General features: G+C 35.8%; 1 protein-coding gene across 1 annotated transcript in view; it reads left to right on the top strand.

Moving 5' to 3' along the window:
* LOC306847792 (A-type voltage-gated potassium channel KCND1-like) overlaps positions 1-16,634 on the top strand; it is a gene marked incomplete at both ends in the record, with an annotated part of 68,563 nt that extends 51,929 nt beyond the window's left edge. The window contains 5 exons of the mRNA XM_079381946.1: positions 319-481; positions 2,007-2,090; positions 13,968-14,060; positions 14,156-14,394; positions 16,430-16,634. Coding sequence (XP_079238072.1) covers positions 319-481; positions 2,007-2,090; positions 13,968-14,060; positions 14,156-14,394; positions 16,430-16,634 — 784 coding nt within the window. The remainder of the gene's footprint in view (positions 1-318; positions 482-2,006; positions 2,091-13,967; positions 14,061-14,155; positions 14,395-16,429) is intronic.
* Between the last annotated feature and the right edge of the window lie 5,416 nt (positions 16,635-22,050).

The raw sequence follows: 22,050 nt of genomic DNA, 5'->3' as shown, positions 1-22,050 counted from the left end.
TTTATGAGAAGCACATCACCATAATAGCATTCTGCAATTCTATGATGGTATATTCTGCTATTAAACATGGTTAATGGGTTGTGTTAGGGGTCTTTTAGAGCCTCAGGGCCTCAGAGATGAGCTTTGGAGCCTTGCAAATTGAAATACGCATGCACTTTTCCAAACTAATTTACACAATTACATTAAATGCGATTGCAAAATAGATTCTGAGCAAGCATTGGTCATTAAGCGTTATCATATTCACACAAATTGTCATTCTCTTCTACACACACGTTTAGAGTTGTTAAGTGTTTGACTGACGTTTGGTGTTTGTTGCAGGTATGGAGACATGGTTCCAAACACCATTGCCGGAAAGATCTTTGGCTCTATCTGCTCTCTCAGTGGCGTGCTGGTTATCGCCCTTCCCGTACCCGTCATCGTATCCAACTTCAGCCGAATCTACCATCAGAACCAGAGAGCGGACAAGATGCGAGCCCAGCAGGTACTACAGAACTGCTTCATCCCAGTCTAGAAGTGTAAAAAATCCATTTAAAATTTTGGATAAAATATTTTCATTATATTTTCACATATTAAATGTTTAATTTGTTTGTATGTATGTATGTATATATATATATATATATTAGTGCTGCCAAACGATTAATCTCATTCAAAATAAAAGTTTTTGTTTACATAATAAATGTGTGTGTGCTGTGTATACAGTATTTATTATCTATATATAAATATAAACACATGCATGTATATATTTATGTATACATGTATACACGTATATAAAAATGTTACGTTTATATATTAAATATATTTATAAATTATATGAATATGCATATATGCCTGTAAATACATGTAAATATTTTCAAAATATATACATGCATGTATTTATATATATATATATATATATATATATATATATATATATATATATATATATATATACAATAAATATACACATATAGTATGTAAACAAATTTTAATTAATCGTTTGACAGCTACACTAATAATATATATATATATATATATAATATATATATATATATATATAGCCAAAAAAAAAAAAAAAAGAATATTTGCAAAAAAATAATCCTAGAAACACTACTAATCTGTTCTACTTTATCGAATCCAAATGAAAATGAAAAAATTAAATACATTTTGATTGTCATATTTCCATTTGTCAGTGATTATGACCATAGATTTATTTTTACCTGTTAAAGCAGAGTTTGTGAGCGCAGTGCTGCTTTGTGTACAGCATTACCGGGGAAAACGCTATTTTTACCGCTCCAAAAGCATGCCTAGTGGCAATGAATGAATTTGCATTTTCATTCAGACCAACGTGACATCAACATGAAACAGCTTGGGATTCGTTTTAAAAACGACTGGTTTCAGTGATTCAGAGTCAACTCTTTCTTTTGAGAGACAATAACTTTATACACGGTGCACTTTCAGATGTATAACTTTGCAAGATGTTTTCATTCACTTAGAGCTGTGTTACACACTGGCACTGCATGAAAGGTAATTTTCAAAAATCCATAATAGGAGCACTTTAAAGGGATAGTTCACCCAAAAATGAAAAAAAAATGATGTCATCATTTACTCATCCTCAAGTTGTTCCAAACCTTTAGTAGTTTCGGTCTTCTACTGAACAGAAAAGAATATATTTTGAAGAATCTTGGTAACCATATAGTTAATGGTAGCCATTGACTTTTTTACGTCAAAAGCTGGTTACCAACATTCTTCAAAATATCATCTTTTGTGCTTGAAAGAAGAAAGAAACTCATACAGGTGGAACGAGTAAATTATAACAGAATTTTCATTTTGGGGTGAACTATGTCTTTAAGTATCCCTTCTCTTTGCTGTCTTTGCCGTTAAGTAGCCAAAAGGCCAAAATAGCATTAAACAAACCATGATGTAACTAAACAGTCTCACTGGCTTCATTACTACTCTGAGTCGCTGCAGTTGTGTGTAAAACAAGTGCTGATACGATTGATTCAAATAAATTCTCTTCTGCTTTACAGAAAGTCCGACTTGCCAGGATTCGCTTGGCCAAGAAGGGAACCACCAATGCCTTCCTACAATTCAAAGAAGAAGTAGGATTTCAGGTGAGATTTTTTCATGAGTAGTCTAAAAACAATGTGACCATGTACTCACCCCCATGTTGCTCCAGACTATCTTGCTTCAAAATAAGATACAATTTTGAGGACAGCAGTGATCAGGAGCTGACATGCTCCAAAGAGGCCAAAAACACAGTAAAAGTAGTCCATGCTACCCGTAAAAATTAAGTCATTTTAACTTCTTAAATCTCATTTGTGTGTATGCAGAATTCATGCACACTATCATTCAAAAGCTTGGGTCGGTAAGATTTTGTAATGCTTCTGAAAGTCTCTAAATGCTCTCTTATGCTGCATTTATTTGATCAAAAATACAGTAAAATATTGTAAAATATTATTACGATTTAAAATAACTTTTTTCTATTTGAATATATTTTAAAATCTAATTTATTCCTGTGATGCCAACCTGAATTTTTAGCATCATTACTCCAGTCTTCAGTGTCACATGATCCTTCAGAAATCATTCTAATATGTGACCCTGGACCACAAAACCAGTCTTAAGTCGCTGGGGTATATTTGTAGCAATAGCCAAAAATACATTGTATGGGTCAAAATGATTGATTTTTCTTTTATGCCAAAAATCATTAGGATATTAAGTAAAGATCATGTTCCATGAAGATATTTTGTAAATTTCCTACTGTAAATATATCAAAACTTAATTTTTGATTAGTAATATGCATTGCTAAGAACTTCATTTGGACAACTTCAAAGGTGATTTTCTCAATATTTAGATTTTTTTGCACACTCGGATTCCAGATTTTCAAATAGTTGCATCTCGGCCAAATATTGTCCTATCCTAACAAACCATACATCAGTGGAAAGACTTTATTCAGCTTTCAGATGGCGTATACATTTCAATTTCGAAAAATTGACCCTTATGATGGATGTGGATTTGATGCTCAAGAAACATGTATTATTATTATTAATGTTGATCACAGTGAATGAATGGAAAGAGCATTTAACAGAAATCTTTTGTAACATTTTAAAAGTCACTTTTGATTAATTTAATTGCTGAAAAATACAATTATTTTTTAAAAGATCCTACTCACTCCAAACCTTTGAACCATACATGCCCTAAAATCTAAAAAAATAAAAAATGATTGCACACAAATCATGCAAATTAATTTTATGATGCTTTTTATGCGTTTTATCCTTTTGGGAGCTCACAAGCACCCAATTCTTCTAAATTCTTCTTTTTATGTTCGTGGTAAGAAAGTCATACAAGTTTGGAACAATATGAGGATGAGTAAATGATGACAGAACTTTGCTTTTGCTGTGAACTATATATTGAAATGATCTGAAGAACAATATAGTCTGTGTCAATCTCCCAGGCTGCCTCACTGAGCACATCCAAGAAGAACTAGTCGAGGATTTGACAATGTTTGCCTGACATTAAATCTTTAAAAGATACAAAGAGCTTTGTAGCATAAAGTGACTCTTTTAGCACAGACATTAAACATCTGACTGTATGAGTCTAGAGAGATATAGATGGTAATATTTGTGTGTATTCTGGGAAGTCGTATTGTTGAAAAGGAATCGTTAAGTATTCTCTCAACTACAGTTAGTATTGTGTCTGCTTACAAAGAGTGTAATAGATGCTGCAATGATTCTCCAGCAGAAATGTTCTTATTTTCTTCCATAATAAGATGGTTTTCTGTTTAGAGGCTAACAGGAGCATCTTGCCTGACAGCAAATTTAAGAATGAAAAATCTCACAACAATTCATGCACATTACTGGCCAAGCTGGTGAAGTTTTTCATCTTAAATACGTACATTTTGTTCAAAAGATACTCAAATGGACAGTTCACCTGAAAATTATAATTTTGTTATTATTTACTCACACTCATGTTTATCTAAACCTGACTCTCTTTCTTTCTGTGGAACACGAATGAAGATTTTGTGTGTTTGTGACCCATAGTTCTTCAAAAAAATCTTTTTTGTTTATGTATTCTATATGTGTTTTTTCTACAGAAAAAAAAATGGAATAGTATTTGTGTAAATGAATGTTCATTACTGGCCGTTGTTTCCAAGTTGTTGTTTTTTTGCCTTGAATACATACATTTTCACCAATTCACCCAAAGATGACAATTCTGACTTTCTGTGGAACACAAAAGAAGATATTTTGAAAAATGTTTTTTCACCCATACAATGAAATTCAATGGGGTCCAATGTTGATGCACTCCAAATTAAGTCATATAGGTTTGGAGCGACAAAAGGATAGATTAATTTAAATTTTTGGGAGAACAGTCTCTGCCAGAGATCATTGCCACAATTAAAAAAATAAACAGAATGCAACAGAACTGCTTAAGAAATGTTTACTCACCCTCGTGTTGATTCAAACTTGAATTACTTTCTGTGGAACACAATATATCATCAATACAAACAAAGTGAATGGGGTCCAAAGTTGTTTACGCCCCAAATATCCCCAGATCCTACAGGTTTGGAAAAGCATGAGGGTAAATTCATTTTCATTCTGTTTAAAAATTGCCAAAGGTCTGCCATCTTTAAAATATGAATCAAAATGTCTTTGTCCATTAATAATGCGAAACTTTCACTGCTCAGAACTGCAACAGAAATCTAATTTCTCAGCTTTTAAAAGCATAAAACTATAAAAGTTTAATACAACGCATTAAATCACAGTGGAACCCAGCAACGAGAATCTCAGCTCCAGCATCAAAGTATTCATATTCACAGCAAGACATGAAGGGTCATTAAAGCGTAGCACACCAGTTCGTAAAAAAGTACAGTATATTATTCGGCTGCCAGCGTGCTGCTAAGCACAGAACAGATTTCTGAGATATTAACGATCATATGGTCTTTCCGATCTCATCGAACAGTGTTACAGTATGTGTAAAGGTCAGTCATTTGGCCTCTGAGAATGCGTCAGTTGCACAAGTGCCTTGTAATAACAGCTTTTTCATATGGCCGCTGACATTCAGAGTCAGCTAAACGTGGTTTGAGGGCTGTTCCTGGGGCGCCGCGTCCTTGCTGTGAGGAAATAGCAATTAACAACAGGGAATGGAAGGCAGGTGATGCTGGACAGGTGGGATGCACGGCAGTAATTACAGAGACCCTTTAAGGCGAGTCGGTTCACTTGACGCTCATCTTTGTAAAAACCCCCGGGTGGCTTTTTTTCAAGGGGTCAGATTCAGGTTAGCATGGTTCGGTTAGCCTCCTGCTGGTAGATGCCGTAACTACACCATCTGTAGGCCTGTAAGAATTGGAGGTCTAGGAAAATGTCGTTTTGACCTGGTTCTCCTTCCTGGGTCGTTTTATGAGGCGCTTTACCTCATAAAGTCATTTATCACAGTATGATTCAGCAGTTTGCAAAGTATTTCAACAGGTTTTCTTTCTGCTTCCAGCATGTGGGTACGCTACGAGAAAATGAAAATTCTGTCATCAGTTACGCACCCTCATGTCATTGAGAGAACTTTATGACTTTCTTCTGCTGAACACAAAGGAATTCATTTTGAAGAAAGTTGGATAACCGTTTCAGTTCCCATTGACTTCCATACAGTGAACCAAAACTGTTACCAACATTCTGCAAAATATATGCATTTATTTTCTTCTGATGAACACAAACGAAGATATTTTGAAGAATGTCGATAGCCAAACAGTTTTGGTTCCCATTGACTTCCATAGTATTTTTTGTCCATACAATGAAGTACAATGAAAATCAATGGCAACCAAAAAAGTTTAGTCACCAACATGCTTGAGAATATCTTATTTTGTGTTTCTGTATGTGTTTTTTTTTCCTGCTGCTAAATACAGAAGAAGATATTTTTAAGAATGTTGATAATCAAACATTTTCAATTCCCATTGTCTTCCATTGTATTTTTTGTCCATACAATGAAAGTCACTGGGATCTGTTTGGTTACCAACATTCCTCAAAATATCTACTTTTGTGTTCCTGTATGCATTTTCTCCTGCTGAAGAATGTTAGTAACCAGACAATTCCGTTTTGCATTGACTTATATATTATAGTATATTTTAAAGTATAATATACAGTTGAAGTCAAAACTTTACATAGACCTTTCAGAATCTGCAATATGTTAATTATTTTACCAAAATAAGAGGGATCATACAAAATGCTTGTTATTGATTTAGTACTGACCTGAATAAGATATTTCACATAAAAGATGTTTACATATAGTCCGCAAGAGAAAATACTAGTTGAATTTATAATAATGACCCCGTTCAAAAGTTTACATACACTTGATTCTTAATACTATGTTGTTACCTGAATGAACCACAGCTGTGGTTTTTTTGTTTAGTGATAGTTGTTCATGAGTCCCTTGTTTGTCCTGAACAGTTAAACTGCCTGCTGTTCTTCAGAAAAATCCTTCAGGTCCCACAAATTCTTTGGTTTTCCAGCATTTTTGTGTATTTGAACCCTTTCCAACAATGACTGTATGATTTTGAGATCCATCTTTTCACATTGAGGACAACTGAGGGACTCATTTGCAACTATTACAGAAGGTTCAAACGCTCACTGATGCTCCAGAAGGAAAAGCCATGCATTAAGAGCCGGGGCATGAAAACTTTTGAACAGAATGAAGATGTGTATATTTTTCTTGTTTTGCCTAAATATCATTTTTGTTTTTCATTTAGTACTGCCCTTCAGAAGCTACAGAAGATGACTTGTTTTCCAGAAGACAATTTAAGTTAAATTTACCTTGATCTTCAAATTAAAAATGTTTTCACTTAATGCATGGTTTTTCCTTCTGGAGCATCAGTGAGCATTTGAACCTTCAGTTAAATAATGGCACAAATACCAGTAATTTGATGAGCGCAAACGTTAGTAAATTGCGTTAATTGATTGAATTCTCTCCTCCCATAAATTTGGCATCTTAAAGGGAAACTCCTACAAATGCATATTCAAAAAAGTCAGTGCTAATTCGTCACTGCGCATCTTTAGTACAATCATAAAAGTACTATTTTAACTTAGTTAGTAAATCTGGCCCCAAATACACATAGTATTTTTAGAAGGCTGTTTTCTTTTGGTCCATTCAATGGAAGTAGGAACTGCAAAAGTTTATTCAAGAACATTCTTCAAAATATCTTCTTTTGTGCTCCTGCATGCATTTCTTTCTTCTGCTGAACAAAAATCATGATATTTTGAAGAATGTTGATAACCAAACACATTTAATTCCCATTCCATAGTACAATGGAAGTCAACGAAGCTCTGTAGTTTCCAACATTCTTCAAAATGTCTTCTTTTATATTCCACGAAAGAAAAGTCTTATAGGTTTGGAATGACGTGAGTGTGAGTAGACTAAATGACGGCAGAATTTTCACTTTGGGGTGAACTGTCCCCTTAAAATTCTCAAATAGCATTTTCTCCTCTGCATTAAGTGTTATTAAGTAGAATGTTTATTCCAATAGAAACAATCTCTTGCCCTTTTCCAATCTCTGCCTTTATAAGGAAGCCCTGATTATCATTATTCTGCGGTAACTGCCAACCCAGGGAAAACAAACCTGTTTAAATATCTGTTTCTCTCTGTGGTTTTATGTAATTATTGCACTCATTGCAGTTCCTCTTGCTCCGGGGTGTGTTTACTGCACTTGTCGTTGATCGTATTGCTCTTGTAATACATTCTGAATATAGAGTCTACTTCACGGTTAAGGGTGGAAAATGAAGATATACAGTGTAAATAACAGCGTATGGATTTTCCCATTTGTTTAACATAAATTCAAAGTTACTTAAAGACTAAGAAAGAATAAAAGCAAACCTGATGATTATGCTTTCTGAAGAAAATAGGGTCATTGATCATGCCGACATGCCAGCATGATGCTATGTTGATGTGGGTGGTTGGTAAGGTGTTCTTGCTAGGGTGTTGTTAGGCTGGTTTCTGTGGCTGTTTACTAGCTCAAGTCATTTAGTGGAAGTGTGTGGGATTTTGTTTTATAATTTTTTCATGTAAACTTTGTAGCAGCACTGCAAAATTCTTTCCTTACTTAGTATTTTATCTTGTTTTCCAGTACATAAATATTTAAACATTCTTAAAAGAATATATTGTTATGTAAAGTAACTTAATATATTCAATTTTGTTCTAAAATGTACTAAAATTAAGTGAATTTATGCTTAAAACAAAAGGTAAAAATCTACGAATGGGGTAAAAAAAAAAAAAAACATGGAAGAATAAACAAAATTCAAAGGGTAAACAATATCATCTTTTCTTACCTCATTCACAGAACCTCTAATAAAACCAAATAAAACAAGTTTAACGTAAAAAGTACTATTTTACTTACTTAACACCTATTCATAATCAATTTATTTTTAAAGGTAGGTTAAGTTTAAAGGGATAGTTCACCCAAAAAAGAAAGTTCTGTCATTATTTACTCTCCCTCAATTTGTTCCAAATGTGTAAGACTTTATTTCTTATATGATTGTCCGAACTTCTTTTCCATAAAATGAAAGTGAATGTTGACCACTGCTGTCAGATAACCAAGCTAGATAACTTGTTTTATGTTCCTCTGTTTCTTGAAAGCAGAATTTTTTGAAGTGTGTTGTGGTGTGTCGGTCTTGAAATCGTATCTGCCATAGACTCGTGGCCTGTTAGTTTATCAGATCATAACTGCAGGGATTAAAGCAGAGCTCTATTCCATCAACACCTTTTCCCACTACTGAAATCCATCTTCACCACGCAGGAAAAGTAGCTGTATTCACAACGAGAGAGAGATTCAATTCACGTCTTTACTAATGCGGCAGGTAGAGTTCTCCGGAATCTTCTCAGGTTGTGAAACCCACAATAATCCAATATTTACAATCCCCTAGTGAAGGGGCATTTTTTTCAGCGTGGATCTATAAACCCATTACTAACAGGTCTGCAGTGCTATTTATAAACCAGATGAAGGTTTTTTTCAACTCTTCAGCCTGTTCTGGCTTTGAATTTCTACTTAGGTCTTACTTTTGTTATTCACTTATGTTATTCAGCACTCAAGACACCCAAGAGTCTGTGCGAGTCTTGACCTTTGATGAAAGGTCATTAGAAAATGTTTATGTGATTTATGTATAATTTACCTCTTATAAATGATAAATTATAATTGCCTTAATGTATTGACTGAAAAGTTCAAAGGAATTTAAAATAAAATGATAGATCAAAATAACTCTTCATGCAAAATACAGTATTTTATTTAGTTGTTCTTAAAAATAATAATAATTATTAATTATTAACAATAATTAAGATAAATTTATTAATAACAATAATAATAATAATAGTAATCATTTAATTATTTTAAGTAAACTATACTTACCTTAGTAATCACCACTAAATATAATGCTGTATATTATTCTATAATAATAATAAGTATAATTTATTATAATTATTTTTAGTATTTTTATTAATCGTAATTTCTATTGCATTAGTAAACTCCACTAAATATAGTATAACATCTCCTTTAATAATAATAATAATAATAATGTATTGACTGAAATGTTCAAAGGAATTTAAAATAAAATTACATAACTCTTCATGCAAAATACAGTTTTTATTTAGTTGTGCTTGATACTACTACTACTAACAACAACAATTAATATAAAATTATTAATAAATTACATATAATATAGTAGTAACAACAACAATAATAATAGTTTAATTATTTTGAGTAAATTATACTTGCCTTAGTAATCACCACTAAATACTGTATAATGCTGTGTATTATTCTACAAGAATAATAATAATTACAATTTATTATGATTATTTTTAGTATTTTTATTAATTATAATTGTACTTGCATTAGTAAGCACCACTAAATATAGTATGATATTTTCTTTAATAATAATAATAGTAGTAATATATTTTAAATAGTAAAAAGTATTAAACTTAATCCTGTATTTAGGTGACTCATCAGACTTTAACTACTAAGCAAATACTTATGAACAACCAAGCCACCAAGAAAAAATGCCAACATTTCCTTTTAGAATCCTGCATCATTTTGATGCATAGTTGTTGTTTTTTTGACACCGGTGCAGTCTGCATAGATGCTAATCACGGGTAGTTCTGTCATCCAATGGCTGTATCTCTTGTCTCCACTGAGAAAATTGTGCCGTTAATGTGACGTCCCTATCAGCGCTTTTTTAACAATGGAATTGTCAGTGATTGATGGTTTAATACCCTCTGAGGTTCCTCTGCAGGGAGGCAAATCTCTTCTCCTGATGGAGTGTTCGGGAAGAGAGTATTGCTGCCTGTGGATTCGACTGAAATGTATTTATTTGGGATTTATTGCTGGCGTACCTGCGATTGGGTGGCAGAGAAATTCACTTTGGGTTCCTCGGTCAAACGGGAAATAGATTAAGACAAATTGAGATTCTTTAATTTTCTCATTTCGTGCCGCACCGAAGGACGTATCGCATTGTTGCGAGTCAAGATAACGTAGTGGATGCTTTATTGAAACAGCTCTGTAGAATTTGTTTGCGCACACACTTGCGCTTTGGGGCATTTTTAAATGTAGTTCCCGTGTTGAATTATATGGGAGTGAAATGCTTTGTATTATGTTCCTGGTTGTCTCAGTTCTGTTGGGCCACAAAAGGATTGAGACGTTTAAGTTTTTCCATCTGAGAAGCAGGGGTGGACTGGTCCACTTTTTGGCACAGAGCGGCCCACCAAACTCGGTCCGCAACACACCACACCATAAATGAGTGGCATATTCTTGACATTATAATTTGTCTTTTCTGGTGTATATGACAAATAGTAAATAATTTTTACGCGGGACAGTTTAATATCACTAAAGTTAAATACCAATATTATCAGTCCATATGACACGGTGCTCCGGTATTATCTAGAAGACTGGAATAGTGCAGAATGTGGACTGTTTTTATGGGCCTTTCTATTGGTCATCATATACAGTATTAGTCCTTTTGCAGGAGCTTGACATCTATCATTTTAAGGAATAAAGCTCCAATTTTGGAAAAGATTATACAAATTATTTTGATGATGAAAAATACAGTAAACAGTACTGTGAAATATATAATGTTACAATTTAAAATAGGTGTCTTCTATGCAAATATACAGTAAAATAGTATTGATTGCTGTGATCAAAGCTGAATTTTCAGCATCATTTCTCCAGTCTTCAGTGTCACATGATCCTTCAGAAATCATTCTGATATGCTGATTCGCTGTTCAAGAAACATGTCTGATTATTATGAATGTTGAAAACTGTTGTGCTGCTTCATTTTTTTGTGGAAAATGTGATACCATTCAGTCTTGGGTAAGATTAAAAAATATAAATTAATATTTTTCTTCAACAATGTTGAATTAATCAAAGATTATAGAATACAAAAAGGGACTTTGATTAAATTGATTTAAGTGACAGTAAAGATATTTACACTTATTACAAAGTACTTCTATTTCAAATAAATGCTGTTCTTTAACTGAGAACCATATACCAATAATAAAACCATTATTAATAATAGATCACAAATAATAACTGATAATAAAAGCAGCAAATTAGGCAGCATTAGAATGATTTCTGAAGGGACACTGAAGACTGGAGTAATGATGCTGAAAATACAGCTTTGATCACAGAAATAAATTACATTTGAAAACATCCTAAATAGAAAACCACTATTTTAAGTGTAATATTTCATAATATTAGGCTATTGTTTTACTGTATTTTTGATCAAATAAATTCAATCTTCTTTCAAATAAATAAATAAAAAGACTTAATTATTTAAAACTTTTAACCACCAGTGTGTATATAAAATAGGCTAATGCATGTGAATTAATAAGCAAATTATATTTTTATTAGGCCTATAATATAAATCACTTTCCTATGCACAGCACTCAAAAGCAAAAGTCTTCAGATTAACAATGTTCTAGAGTAAGATTGAGAACGATTTTTTAGATTTTTAACACGTGAAATCACGGAAGAAAGCAGATTTACATTAACTGTCTGCTCAGCGTCTGTGAACGGTAAATCCCGCCTTCTACACTTTGATTGGCTATTTCAAACATTTTGACACTGACGAGCGCTTTTCAGCCGCTGTACTGAGCCGGAGCATGCTAATTAGAAATTTTTAATGAAGTGGGCCAAAGTCTCTTTAAGACAAGTCATGTCACTCGGCGGCCATCTTTGAAACGCCTCTCGGGCATCCAAGAGCAGCTCCTATCACTTTGTATGGGGAAACATCAAATTCTCCAAAACTGTTCACTAAGCTTACGATTAAAGCCCGATTGGCTCTTTCATTCAGAAGGTGGGGCTTCCTGCGATTGAGCGGCCATATTAATTGTTGCATTTTTCCCCATTCAAAGCTATACGAGTGACACGTCTTGGGTATTCTATAGTCTTTGAGTGGGCCGCGCGGGCCATTCGTCTGGGCTGATGGAAGGATATATGTACATTTACTACTAATCCATTTTTTATATATATTATGCAAAGAGCCGGCCCACATTGTACAACGGCCCACCGGGAAAACTCCTGGTGCTCGCCGGCGTAGCTGCGTCATGCCAGTCTACTTGGGACTTTTAATTTAGCAAAAACAAATCTAATTGTGCTTAGGTCCAGTTATTGGTGATCTTATCTGCCCCGAATCCCTCAGTCATCCTTGGTTTCGGCTGACAGGGCATTTCCTGCGTGGCGGACAGAGCCGTCCTTGCTCCTTCCTGGCTGTCAGAGCCACTCCAAACGGCCTGTCCTCTGTTTTTTCGATAAGATCGGCTGCTTTAAAGGCCTCCGATGAGCTGCATCTAGACGGCGCCCAGAATGGTGATAAACCACCTTGACTTGAGCTACAAAGAGCTTGGGGGACAGATGGTATCGGGAGGCATAAGAGAGACGCTGGAACTGATGTTTTCTTGAGAGACTTGTTCTTCAGGACACGACATCCTCGCATGTGATCGTTTTACAACCAGAGGTTAAAGAGGTTACTGGATACGTGCTCATGGCATCAGGGACAGAGGTCTGTCTGGATAGGTAGTTGTGTGGTGAAGCAAAGTCAAATCAAAGGTGACATGAGGACAATGACGCTTTTAACCCTCAGTGAGCCAGTGCAGTGTTCAAAGTAGTTAAATAATGTGTTTTTCTAGTAATTATGGGATAAAAGTACACCGAACAGCAGCACATTCTGAAATGTATCATAGCAACAAGTTTGGCAAGAACAGAATTTGAATCTCCCAGCATGCCAAAGTGAGACAACATGGTCACTGCCTACTCACTACATTGCTGACGCAGCTTCATTTAAAAACTGCATGTTGTGTTTAATTGTTCAAAATATCCTAAATGAAGCATTTCCTCCTGTATTTCCAACAGAACCATGAGGGCACTTTTTCACATAGGGCCATGTGGGTTTGGATTTTGTTTTCCCTTCATAAAAAACCCTTCATTTAAAAACTGCATGTTGTGTTTACTTGTGTTATCTTTGATTAATATTTAAATTTGTTTGATGATCTGAAACATTAAAGTGTGACAAATATATATATATGTATGTGTGTGTGTGTGTGTGTATACACACACACACACACACACACACACACATATATATATATATATATATATACACACACATACACACATATTTATATATATATATATATATATATATAGAGAGAGAGAGAGAGAGAGAGAGAGCGAGACAGATATATATATATATATATATATATATATATATATATATATATAACATATCCAGCCATTCTACATTGGAGATGACAGTGAACAAATTGTTTAGTGAACTTTTGTTCTTTAACAAAAATAAACCTGAAGTCATGCTGATGTTAACATCCTCTGAAGGCTGTAAATAGTCATGGTCTCTTTAAATAGATTTGTGTCCAGACTAGATGGATGTTTTAAGGTGAGTTGCAGGTATCTAAAGGCATGGTTTTTATGGATCGTCCTAAATAAACTCTTGTGGTGTTTTTTTATCTCTCAGGATCGAGACAGTAACAACGCTCTGTGTCTGAAGAACAGATCTGCCTTTGAGCACCAACACCATCACCTGCTGCATTGTCTGGAAAAGACAACAGTAAGCACAGCTCAGTCTGTTATTGGACACAAATTATGACACATTTCTTGTTCAAAATATCCTAAATGAAGCATTTCCTCCTGTATTTCCAACAGAGCCATGAGTTCACAGACGAGCTGACGTTCAGTGAGATGTGTATGACTGGGTCGGTGGGCTATCGCACCAGCCGCAGCACTTCCATCTCCAGCCAGCAGGGGATGTCGACGTCCTGCTGCCCCCGCAGGGCTAAGAGAAGAGCCATCCGCCTCGCCAACTCCACCGTATCCGTCAGCCGGGGCAGCGTACAGGAGCTGGACACTCTGCAAGTGCACAAAAACTTTGCTGGACCCCAAAGGTACGACATCACACAGACCCTGATGATTTATTCACATTAAGCAAAGGAAAAGTATTATTAGAGCATTATTATGATTTTTTCCATTATTACAATTTGAAAAAAGTTTGCATTACTGTAATACAACATAGAATTTAGAAATTAACCAGTCCAGACAATGATATTTTTGCTAATGCTACCATAAGTTATACTTACTATACAATAATTTATAGTGATTTATCACTATACAATAATTTATAGTGATTTATCCTTTATATAATGTAATAGTGAATTATATAAATGCATAATTATGGAATAAATATATAATCATTTAGATTATGAAATAATAAAAATAAAATTGTATATATAATTTAATTGTTTACTATTTCATAATTCAATCATTATTTCATTTGTTTTCCTATTTATCTAGACTATATATATATATAAATTATTTTTACTAATACTGCAATAACTTATACCTACAGTTGTTACATTATGTGTAATTAGTATATATAATTTAAATATTATATAAATTAATATTATGTAATACATTAAACATAATCAAATAATTATTATAATTATTATTATTTTAATAGTTTATAATTATAAATCATTTGAAATATGTAATTATTTCATAAAATGTGTAATACACACACAATTATAAAGTAGTAAAAATTATATATAATTATACTACGGGGCGTTGAATGCTTGAATCTGATTGGCTGACGAACGTTCTGAGGTGTGCAATTATTTTCAGGGAAACGCACGGCGAACGTAGTTCCAGGCAGCTCTCTTGACCGCATTACAGTTCCATATCACTTCGCATAGTTAACTGTAATAACGGAAATTAGCATACAGTAGTGCTAACGTTACCTATACAGCACACAGGACTAACAAAAACAACAACATGACAGACATTTCTCACTAGCGAGGTAATAACAGCGCTGCATCTTAAAGCAGACTTACAGTTTAGAGACGGTGCTTCAGAACACTGTTGAGGGACACACAGAGGTAGCCTAATTCATACAAGCTCTCTCTCTCTCTCTCTCTCTCTCTCTGTTTCTCTTTCTGTGTCTCTGTCTCTCTTGCTCTCTTTCTAATAACTTCATTATTAACTGCATTAGTCTGCTATCAACGGCTCAAGCCTCCATTGCCAGCTTTAAAATGACGTTTTGGAACTAGCAAAAGAGTCGTTGGATGAGATGCGGAAGAAATAATCCTACTCACAATAGCGATTTAAGTAGAAAAACCGGACGAATCCCTTGAAATATATCATCTGATCGATGTCTTGAGGTGTGGCAACCGTAGTATAAGCGGAATAATTGACTCCGGACCGTTGAATTATTAGAAAAATAATGCACACCCGAGGTGTAACGGCCACTCCGCTTCGCGTCGTGGTCGCATCACCACCTCGGGTGTGCATTATTTTTCTAATAATTCAACGGCCCGTCGTCAATTATTCCTTACTTATATTATATATAATTTGAGGGAAATTATATAAATGCATAATTGAATATATAATAATTTATATGTAACATTGCATTTTTTTTCAGAATTATATATTTTAAATAATTATAAATACATATTTTATTTCCATATTTATTCATACAGTAATAAATATGAGATTGGTTTTGAATTCATATTTTAATACAAAATAGTTAGTCCCTTTCTTATGACATTAATAATATTTATTGACATTTTCCTTAAGATTTCTAATACTTGTAAAGATGATAAATTATTCTCTTATTTTTTCTTTTCATTTTTGTCATGGAACACAATTAATATAATAATGAAGTTGGCTATATTTGATACAAAATTAACAATAAATAAAAAATAATGATACACTGAGTAAAACTTGTTAGACTAATATCACTGCTTGCTTTTAATAATTTTTCTACACTTTTCATGTATATGACTACAACAAAAATTGTGGTTGAACAATAACTTCTGTAACTATATCCCATCTATATTCCATCTAATCTATAACTTTTTTTCTTGTGAATGTGTGTGTGTGTGTGTGTGCGCGCGCGCGCGTGCGTGCGTGCGTGCATCCAAACAGCCGCTCCAGTCTCAACGCCCGGACAGAAGACCTGAAGCTAAACTGTGAGGACCGGGATTTCACAGCGGCTATAATCAGTATACCCACCCCACCCGCCAACACCCCTGATGAGAGTCTGCCGCCCTCTCCTGCCTTTCCCGGAATCTTACGCAACTCTCGCTCTACTTGCTTCACCCATGAGACAGTGAAGATCTCCTCCTTATAACTGCCACAAGCACACAAGCATCCCCCAACTGCACAACGGAAAGGACGTGATGGGGGCTTCTCCCAGGAAAGATTGCAAATGCCACAGAAAAGACAAAGTGCATCTCGTAACGAATCTGCTTCATTCCAAAATCGACAATTTGACGTGGACTCGCATGAGCTGACATGCTTTTTGTAACCCCGGACAATTCACGCAAGACTGACGGTACGCATTTGGGGGAGACTGAAAAGATGAACTCTACCGCATTTTACGATAATCAGCAGTTGTAGTGGCACAGAAGGCCTTTTACTTTTAAAGATATGCAATGTTTCAACAAGCAGGAATTATGCCTATGCATCCACTGCATAATACAGTTGCAGGAGAGATTACAAAAGGCGGAAATTATCGTAAAGTACATCGATATATAAAACCCGTAGATCTTTGCAGGGAAAAATACAACGGCCGAGATAAAGGAGGTGGTGTATATGTATCAATATTTGTATCATACCTCTTTAGATCACATGCATCTTCAAAACCCCACAAAAAAAAGATGAGGAGATTTCTGACTCAATCATGCATGTTGTTGTATAGTAGATACCATGGCAGAGAATGGAGCCGCCAACATGCTACTCTCACACACTTTTGCATGGTACTTATTTTACCTCCGTTTCGTTTGTCCTGTTTTCTTTCTTGACATTGATGAAAAAAGACGATATTTACAGAGTATTAATGATCAAACGTGTTGCACCAGATGTGCACATTAGAAAAAAAGAACGATAATCATTAAAAAAATACAAATAAAAATTCAGGCATGTTCTTTGCAAAAATCTGAGGTCGGCAATGAGTGAGTGTGCGCGTGAGTGTGTGTGTGATGGGTGACTGGGAAGGACTTGAGTTATTTGATCACAGATATGCATGGATACCGTTGTAGGTATTTTTATGCGTTTTCTCCCATGGGAAAATGAAAAGTTTCTATAGCATTTTAAAGCGAATGGAGGGCGTTTACCACTGTCATTGAGTTTTACAGCAGTAATTAGAGTCACTTCAACTTATTTTTCATTTGGCTTGGTAATTAAGTGTAACCTTTAAAACTTAGCTAGCTATTTTTATACAATAGCTTATGCATCGTAACGGTCCAGTGAAGCATTTCTCTAATTTGTTTTAAAGCTCATCTGTTAATGTTTATTTAAAAATCATATGCAGCAATGAGACAGGCAATAATAGTGTAATTATTTTTTACTACAGAACAGAAGTGAAAGAGACAATTATATATGGAAATTAGTACAAAACAGGAGGAATGCAAATTTGCACTTGACTGTGATGAAAATATATTTGTTACTCTGTTTACAACCATTGTTCCTAAGTTATTTTTACGTTCGTTTTGGTTCTGTCTGTCTCTCTCTCTCTCTCTCTCTCAAGCTTCATAAAGCAGTGTGAAGTGGTAAATTTAATAATTGGTCAGGCACCTGCTCATTTTCGGCAGGGGGTGTTGGATGAAACGGCTCCCGGTAGGAGATTAAAGAGTTAGATATCAAAAGCACAGTGGTGTAAAGTCTATTCCACAAATAAAGTGAACAGAACTCAGAAAACATGGTGTGTGTCGGCTCTCAATCACATCTAAGCATACGCATCAGTTATTTTGTTTGAAATGTGTCATTATTGAGTATCAACAGTGGCCCCAAAAATGTCTGAATGTCAACGGTTTATGGTGTTTTCTTCAGATTTGCTGACACCATCTGATATTTTATTGTGCTAATCTTCAACGCGATGGTTCAGATGTTCACTTAAAAGTCTCATGGCTAATTGTTTTCTGGTTTTCTCCTGAGAGAGCACTGTGTAACTGTGTAATCAATTTGCATAATGTGAGAATTTGCCATTAAATCATAATAATTTAGCTGGGTGTAATTACCCACGCTGCAGCCAATGATTTACTGTTAAGTCAACATGAAATGGCATTTAAAACCCATTTAACTTCTAAAATGTGAGCTTTCAGTGAGGAACATAAAGCTGAACATATGTAGAGCGGGGCTTGGTGTTATCTGAATTAATGAAAGAAATGTGGTGAGGAAATGGAAGATGTTTTTATGTTGACTTGAAAGTTGTGCTGAAACTTAAGCATCAAAAGATCTTTTCTTCCATATTGTGATGTACATTCAAGGGTAATGGATGACTTGAAAAGGAAAATGAAGAGTGGGGACTTGGTTCTTTGCATCAGTTGTTGATTGGATTTTGAGATGCATTGCACTCAAACATTGAGGCAGATGAACGTGACTTTGCAGAGGCAGGATTTAAATGGAACAAATTATTAAATAAGTCCTAGTAGGAAAAAGTGATACGTTTCAATGGTCATCAGAATTTTTTTCTTAATTGTCATTATTTTTTTAAATGTATGTACATACAAATACGTTGTATTTTATTGTCTTTGCATCAAATTGCCAGAAAAAAGAGAGAAGGAAAGAAGAAAAACCTAGCTAACATTGCTATGAAAAACTGATGGTAAAATTGATATAGGCCCAGTTCTCTCCTTTGACTGACGCTATCAAGTTCATACAGTGGGACATACAGTGGAACGAAATGTTGTGCCTCGCAGGACCTACATAAATACAGACATACAACAATGAAGTAAAAAAACACTATAAACCTATACACAACTAACCTACTGACAGATTTTAACTATAAGTATACTATATATAAATTTACCCTATACAAACTAAAAAAATAAAAAGATAAAACATTCAAACTATACAAATGCGTCACATAAATATTTACCCTATACAAACTAAAAAAAATAAAAGATAAAAAATACAAACTATACGAATGCTGAGAGATGTTGTGGGATTATTGTGTTGAATGCCGAGCTGAAGTCAATGAACAGCATTCTAACATAGGAGTCTTTATTTTCTAGGTGGGTAAGAGCCAGGTGGAGGAAACTGCATCGTCCGTAGAGCGGTTTGGACGGTATGCAAACTGGAGCGGGTCGAGTGTGTTGGGGAGGCTGGTTTTGATGTTGTGCATGACTAACCTCTCGAAGCACTTCATCGTGATTGGAGTCAGTGCTATGAGACGGTAGTCATTTAGACAGGACACAGGTGATTTCTTTGGTACCGGTATGATTGTTGTGGATTTGAGACATGTGGGGACGACTGCCTGGCTCAGCGAGGTGTTGAAGATATCTGTTAGGACATCTGTCAGCTGTGCAGCACAGTCTCTCAGAACACGGCCAGGTATGTTGTCAGGACCCGCAGCCTTGCGTGGGTTAATCCTAGATAGGGTCTTCCTTACGTCGGCTGGAGACAGACAGAGCACCCGGTCGTTGGGAGGTGTGGGCAGTTTTTGTGCAGGTGTGTCATTCTGCATTTCAAACCGTGAATAAAAGTGGTTGAGTGCATCGGGGAGGGATGTGTCCTCATCACAGGCCTGTGGCGGGGGCTTGTAGTCAGTGATGGTCTGAATGGCTTGCCACAGGCTCCGTGTGTCTCTGCTGTCTGTGAAGTGATTGTTGATTTTTTGAGCATATGACCGTTTTGCATTTTTAATGCCACAGGACAGATTGGCTCTTGCTGTTTTGAGGGCTGCTTTATTTCCTGATCTGAATGCATCATCTCTGGTCTTTAGCAGCCCACGAACCTCTGCTGTCATCCATGGCTTCTGGTTTGCACGTGTGGTGATGGTCTTGGTGACTGTCACATCATCAGTGCACTTTTTGATGCAAGCGGTCACAGTTTCAGTGTACTCATGCAGGTCTGTGTGGTTGTTGTAGGTGGCTGCCTCTTTAAACATGTTCCAGTCTGTGCACTGAAAGCAGTCCTGTAGTGTTGAGGTAGCATCATTTGGCCAAATTGGTGATGAGTTTTTGAACCGGTTTGAGAAGTGGTCTGTATGCTGGGATTAGCATAACAGAGATGTGGTCCGAGTACCCGAGGTGGGGGCGGGGTTCAGCCTTGTAAGCGTTCTTTACTGTTGTGTAAACAAAGTCCAGTGTGTTGTTTCCCCTTGTTGCAAAGTTCACATGTTGGTAGAACTTTGGCAAAACTGTCTTTAAATTTGCGTGGTTGAAAAAAGCCGTCTGGGTTATTTGTTTGTTGTTCACTGATGGTGCTATACAGTTCACGAAGCGAGTCTTTAGCGTTTGCACGCGGGGGAATGTAAACCACGACAATAACAATGGCCGTGAACTCCCACGGCAGATAGAACGGTCGACACTTCACAAACATAAACTCCACCAGCAACGAACGGTGTTTTGGTAATATTGCGGCATTGTTACACCAGTCTTTGTTGACATACACACACACACAAGCCACCTCCGCGGGTCTTACCAGACAGTGATGAATCTCTATCCGCTCGGTAGCTGGTTAGCCCGTGCTGCTGAATGGCGGAGTCTGGTATGTTGTCGTTTAGCCATGTTTCGGTAAAAACAAACACACAACAATCCCTTGCCTCATGCTGTGTAGACCGACTGAGTTGAATTAAGTCCAGTTTGTTTTCCAGGGAGCGAACGTTTTAGAGCATGAGTGTTGGAAGAGCCGGTCTTGTGGGGTTAGCCCTTAGCCTAGCTCGTATACCTCCGCGCTTACCGTGCTTCCGTCCTCTCTCACACCGCTTGCGACGCTGCCTTGTGCGGGTAGCGTCAGTAGGCAAGGCCGCGGTCTCGAGGTCCGTCTCCAGCAGTAAACAAAGGCCTCATAGCTTCTCAGTAGCCGCCAGCGAGAGTTGGTGTTTGTACGCGTTGCCGATATCCAAAAGGCTTTGGCGATCATATATGTGTTTTGGAGTGATTTCCTTGTGAGTTAGCGGTAATTTTACACTATTTGGAGATGAACAGAGGACATTAAAAGACATAAAAGCACCGTCTTTGGGACCCGGAGCAGCCGCTGTGTCTGATCGCGCCGCCATCTTGGATCCAAGTGTTGGATCTATCAATCTCTCTCTATTTTTTTTTAAGTCGTAAAGACACTATCGTGGGTTTTTTTTTCTTTTTCTTTTACTGGGCTATTTGAGCAAACGGGAATGCAAAAATTTTATTTTAAGCAGTCTCCCATTCACCGCTGTACAAGTTTACCCAACTATGATGAATTCCGGTTCTGAGAAACCCAGAAATGTAAAGGGTCCATTAGAAATGGCCAATCATTTCCAATTGCCAGTAATGTCCCTAACAGACATTTGAAACTCTTGCACCACTCTGCTGCACTTTAACAGCTTTCTGTTTATTGTTAGCATGACAAAATGGTTTAAATGTTACATTTTTAAGCTGGTCTGCCTGAGGCTTTATCTAATTAAAAATGTAGGCCTAAAAAATGTAAACAGTGGATGAAGCCAGGTTCAAAATTCATGTTTCATTTTGCTGACTTATTAGACTCAGATGCTTCTACAAAGGGTTTTTGGATATCTCTTTTTATCACTCCATAAATCAGAAAATATTGGAAACCGGGAACACAAT

Source organism: Barbus barbus, assembly GCF_936440315.1.
Source record: "Barbus barbus genome assembly, chromosome: 28".
Lineage (NCBI taxonomy): Eukaryota > Metazoa > Chordata > Actinopteri > Cypriniformes > Cyprinidae > Barbus > Barbus barbus.
The sequence above is the reverse complement of the archived record's forward strand: the minus strand, read 5'-3'. Positions and strand labels throughout refer to the sequence as shown.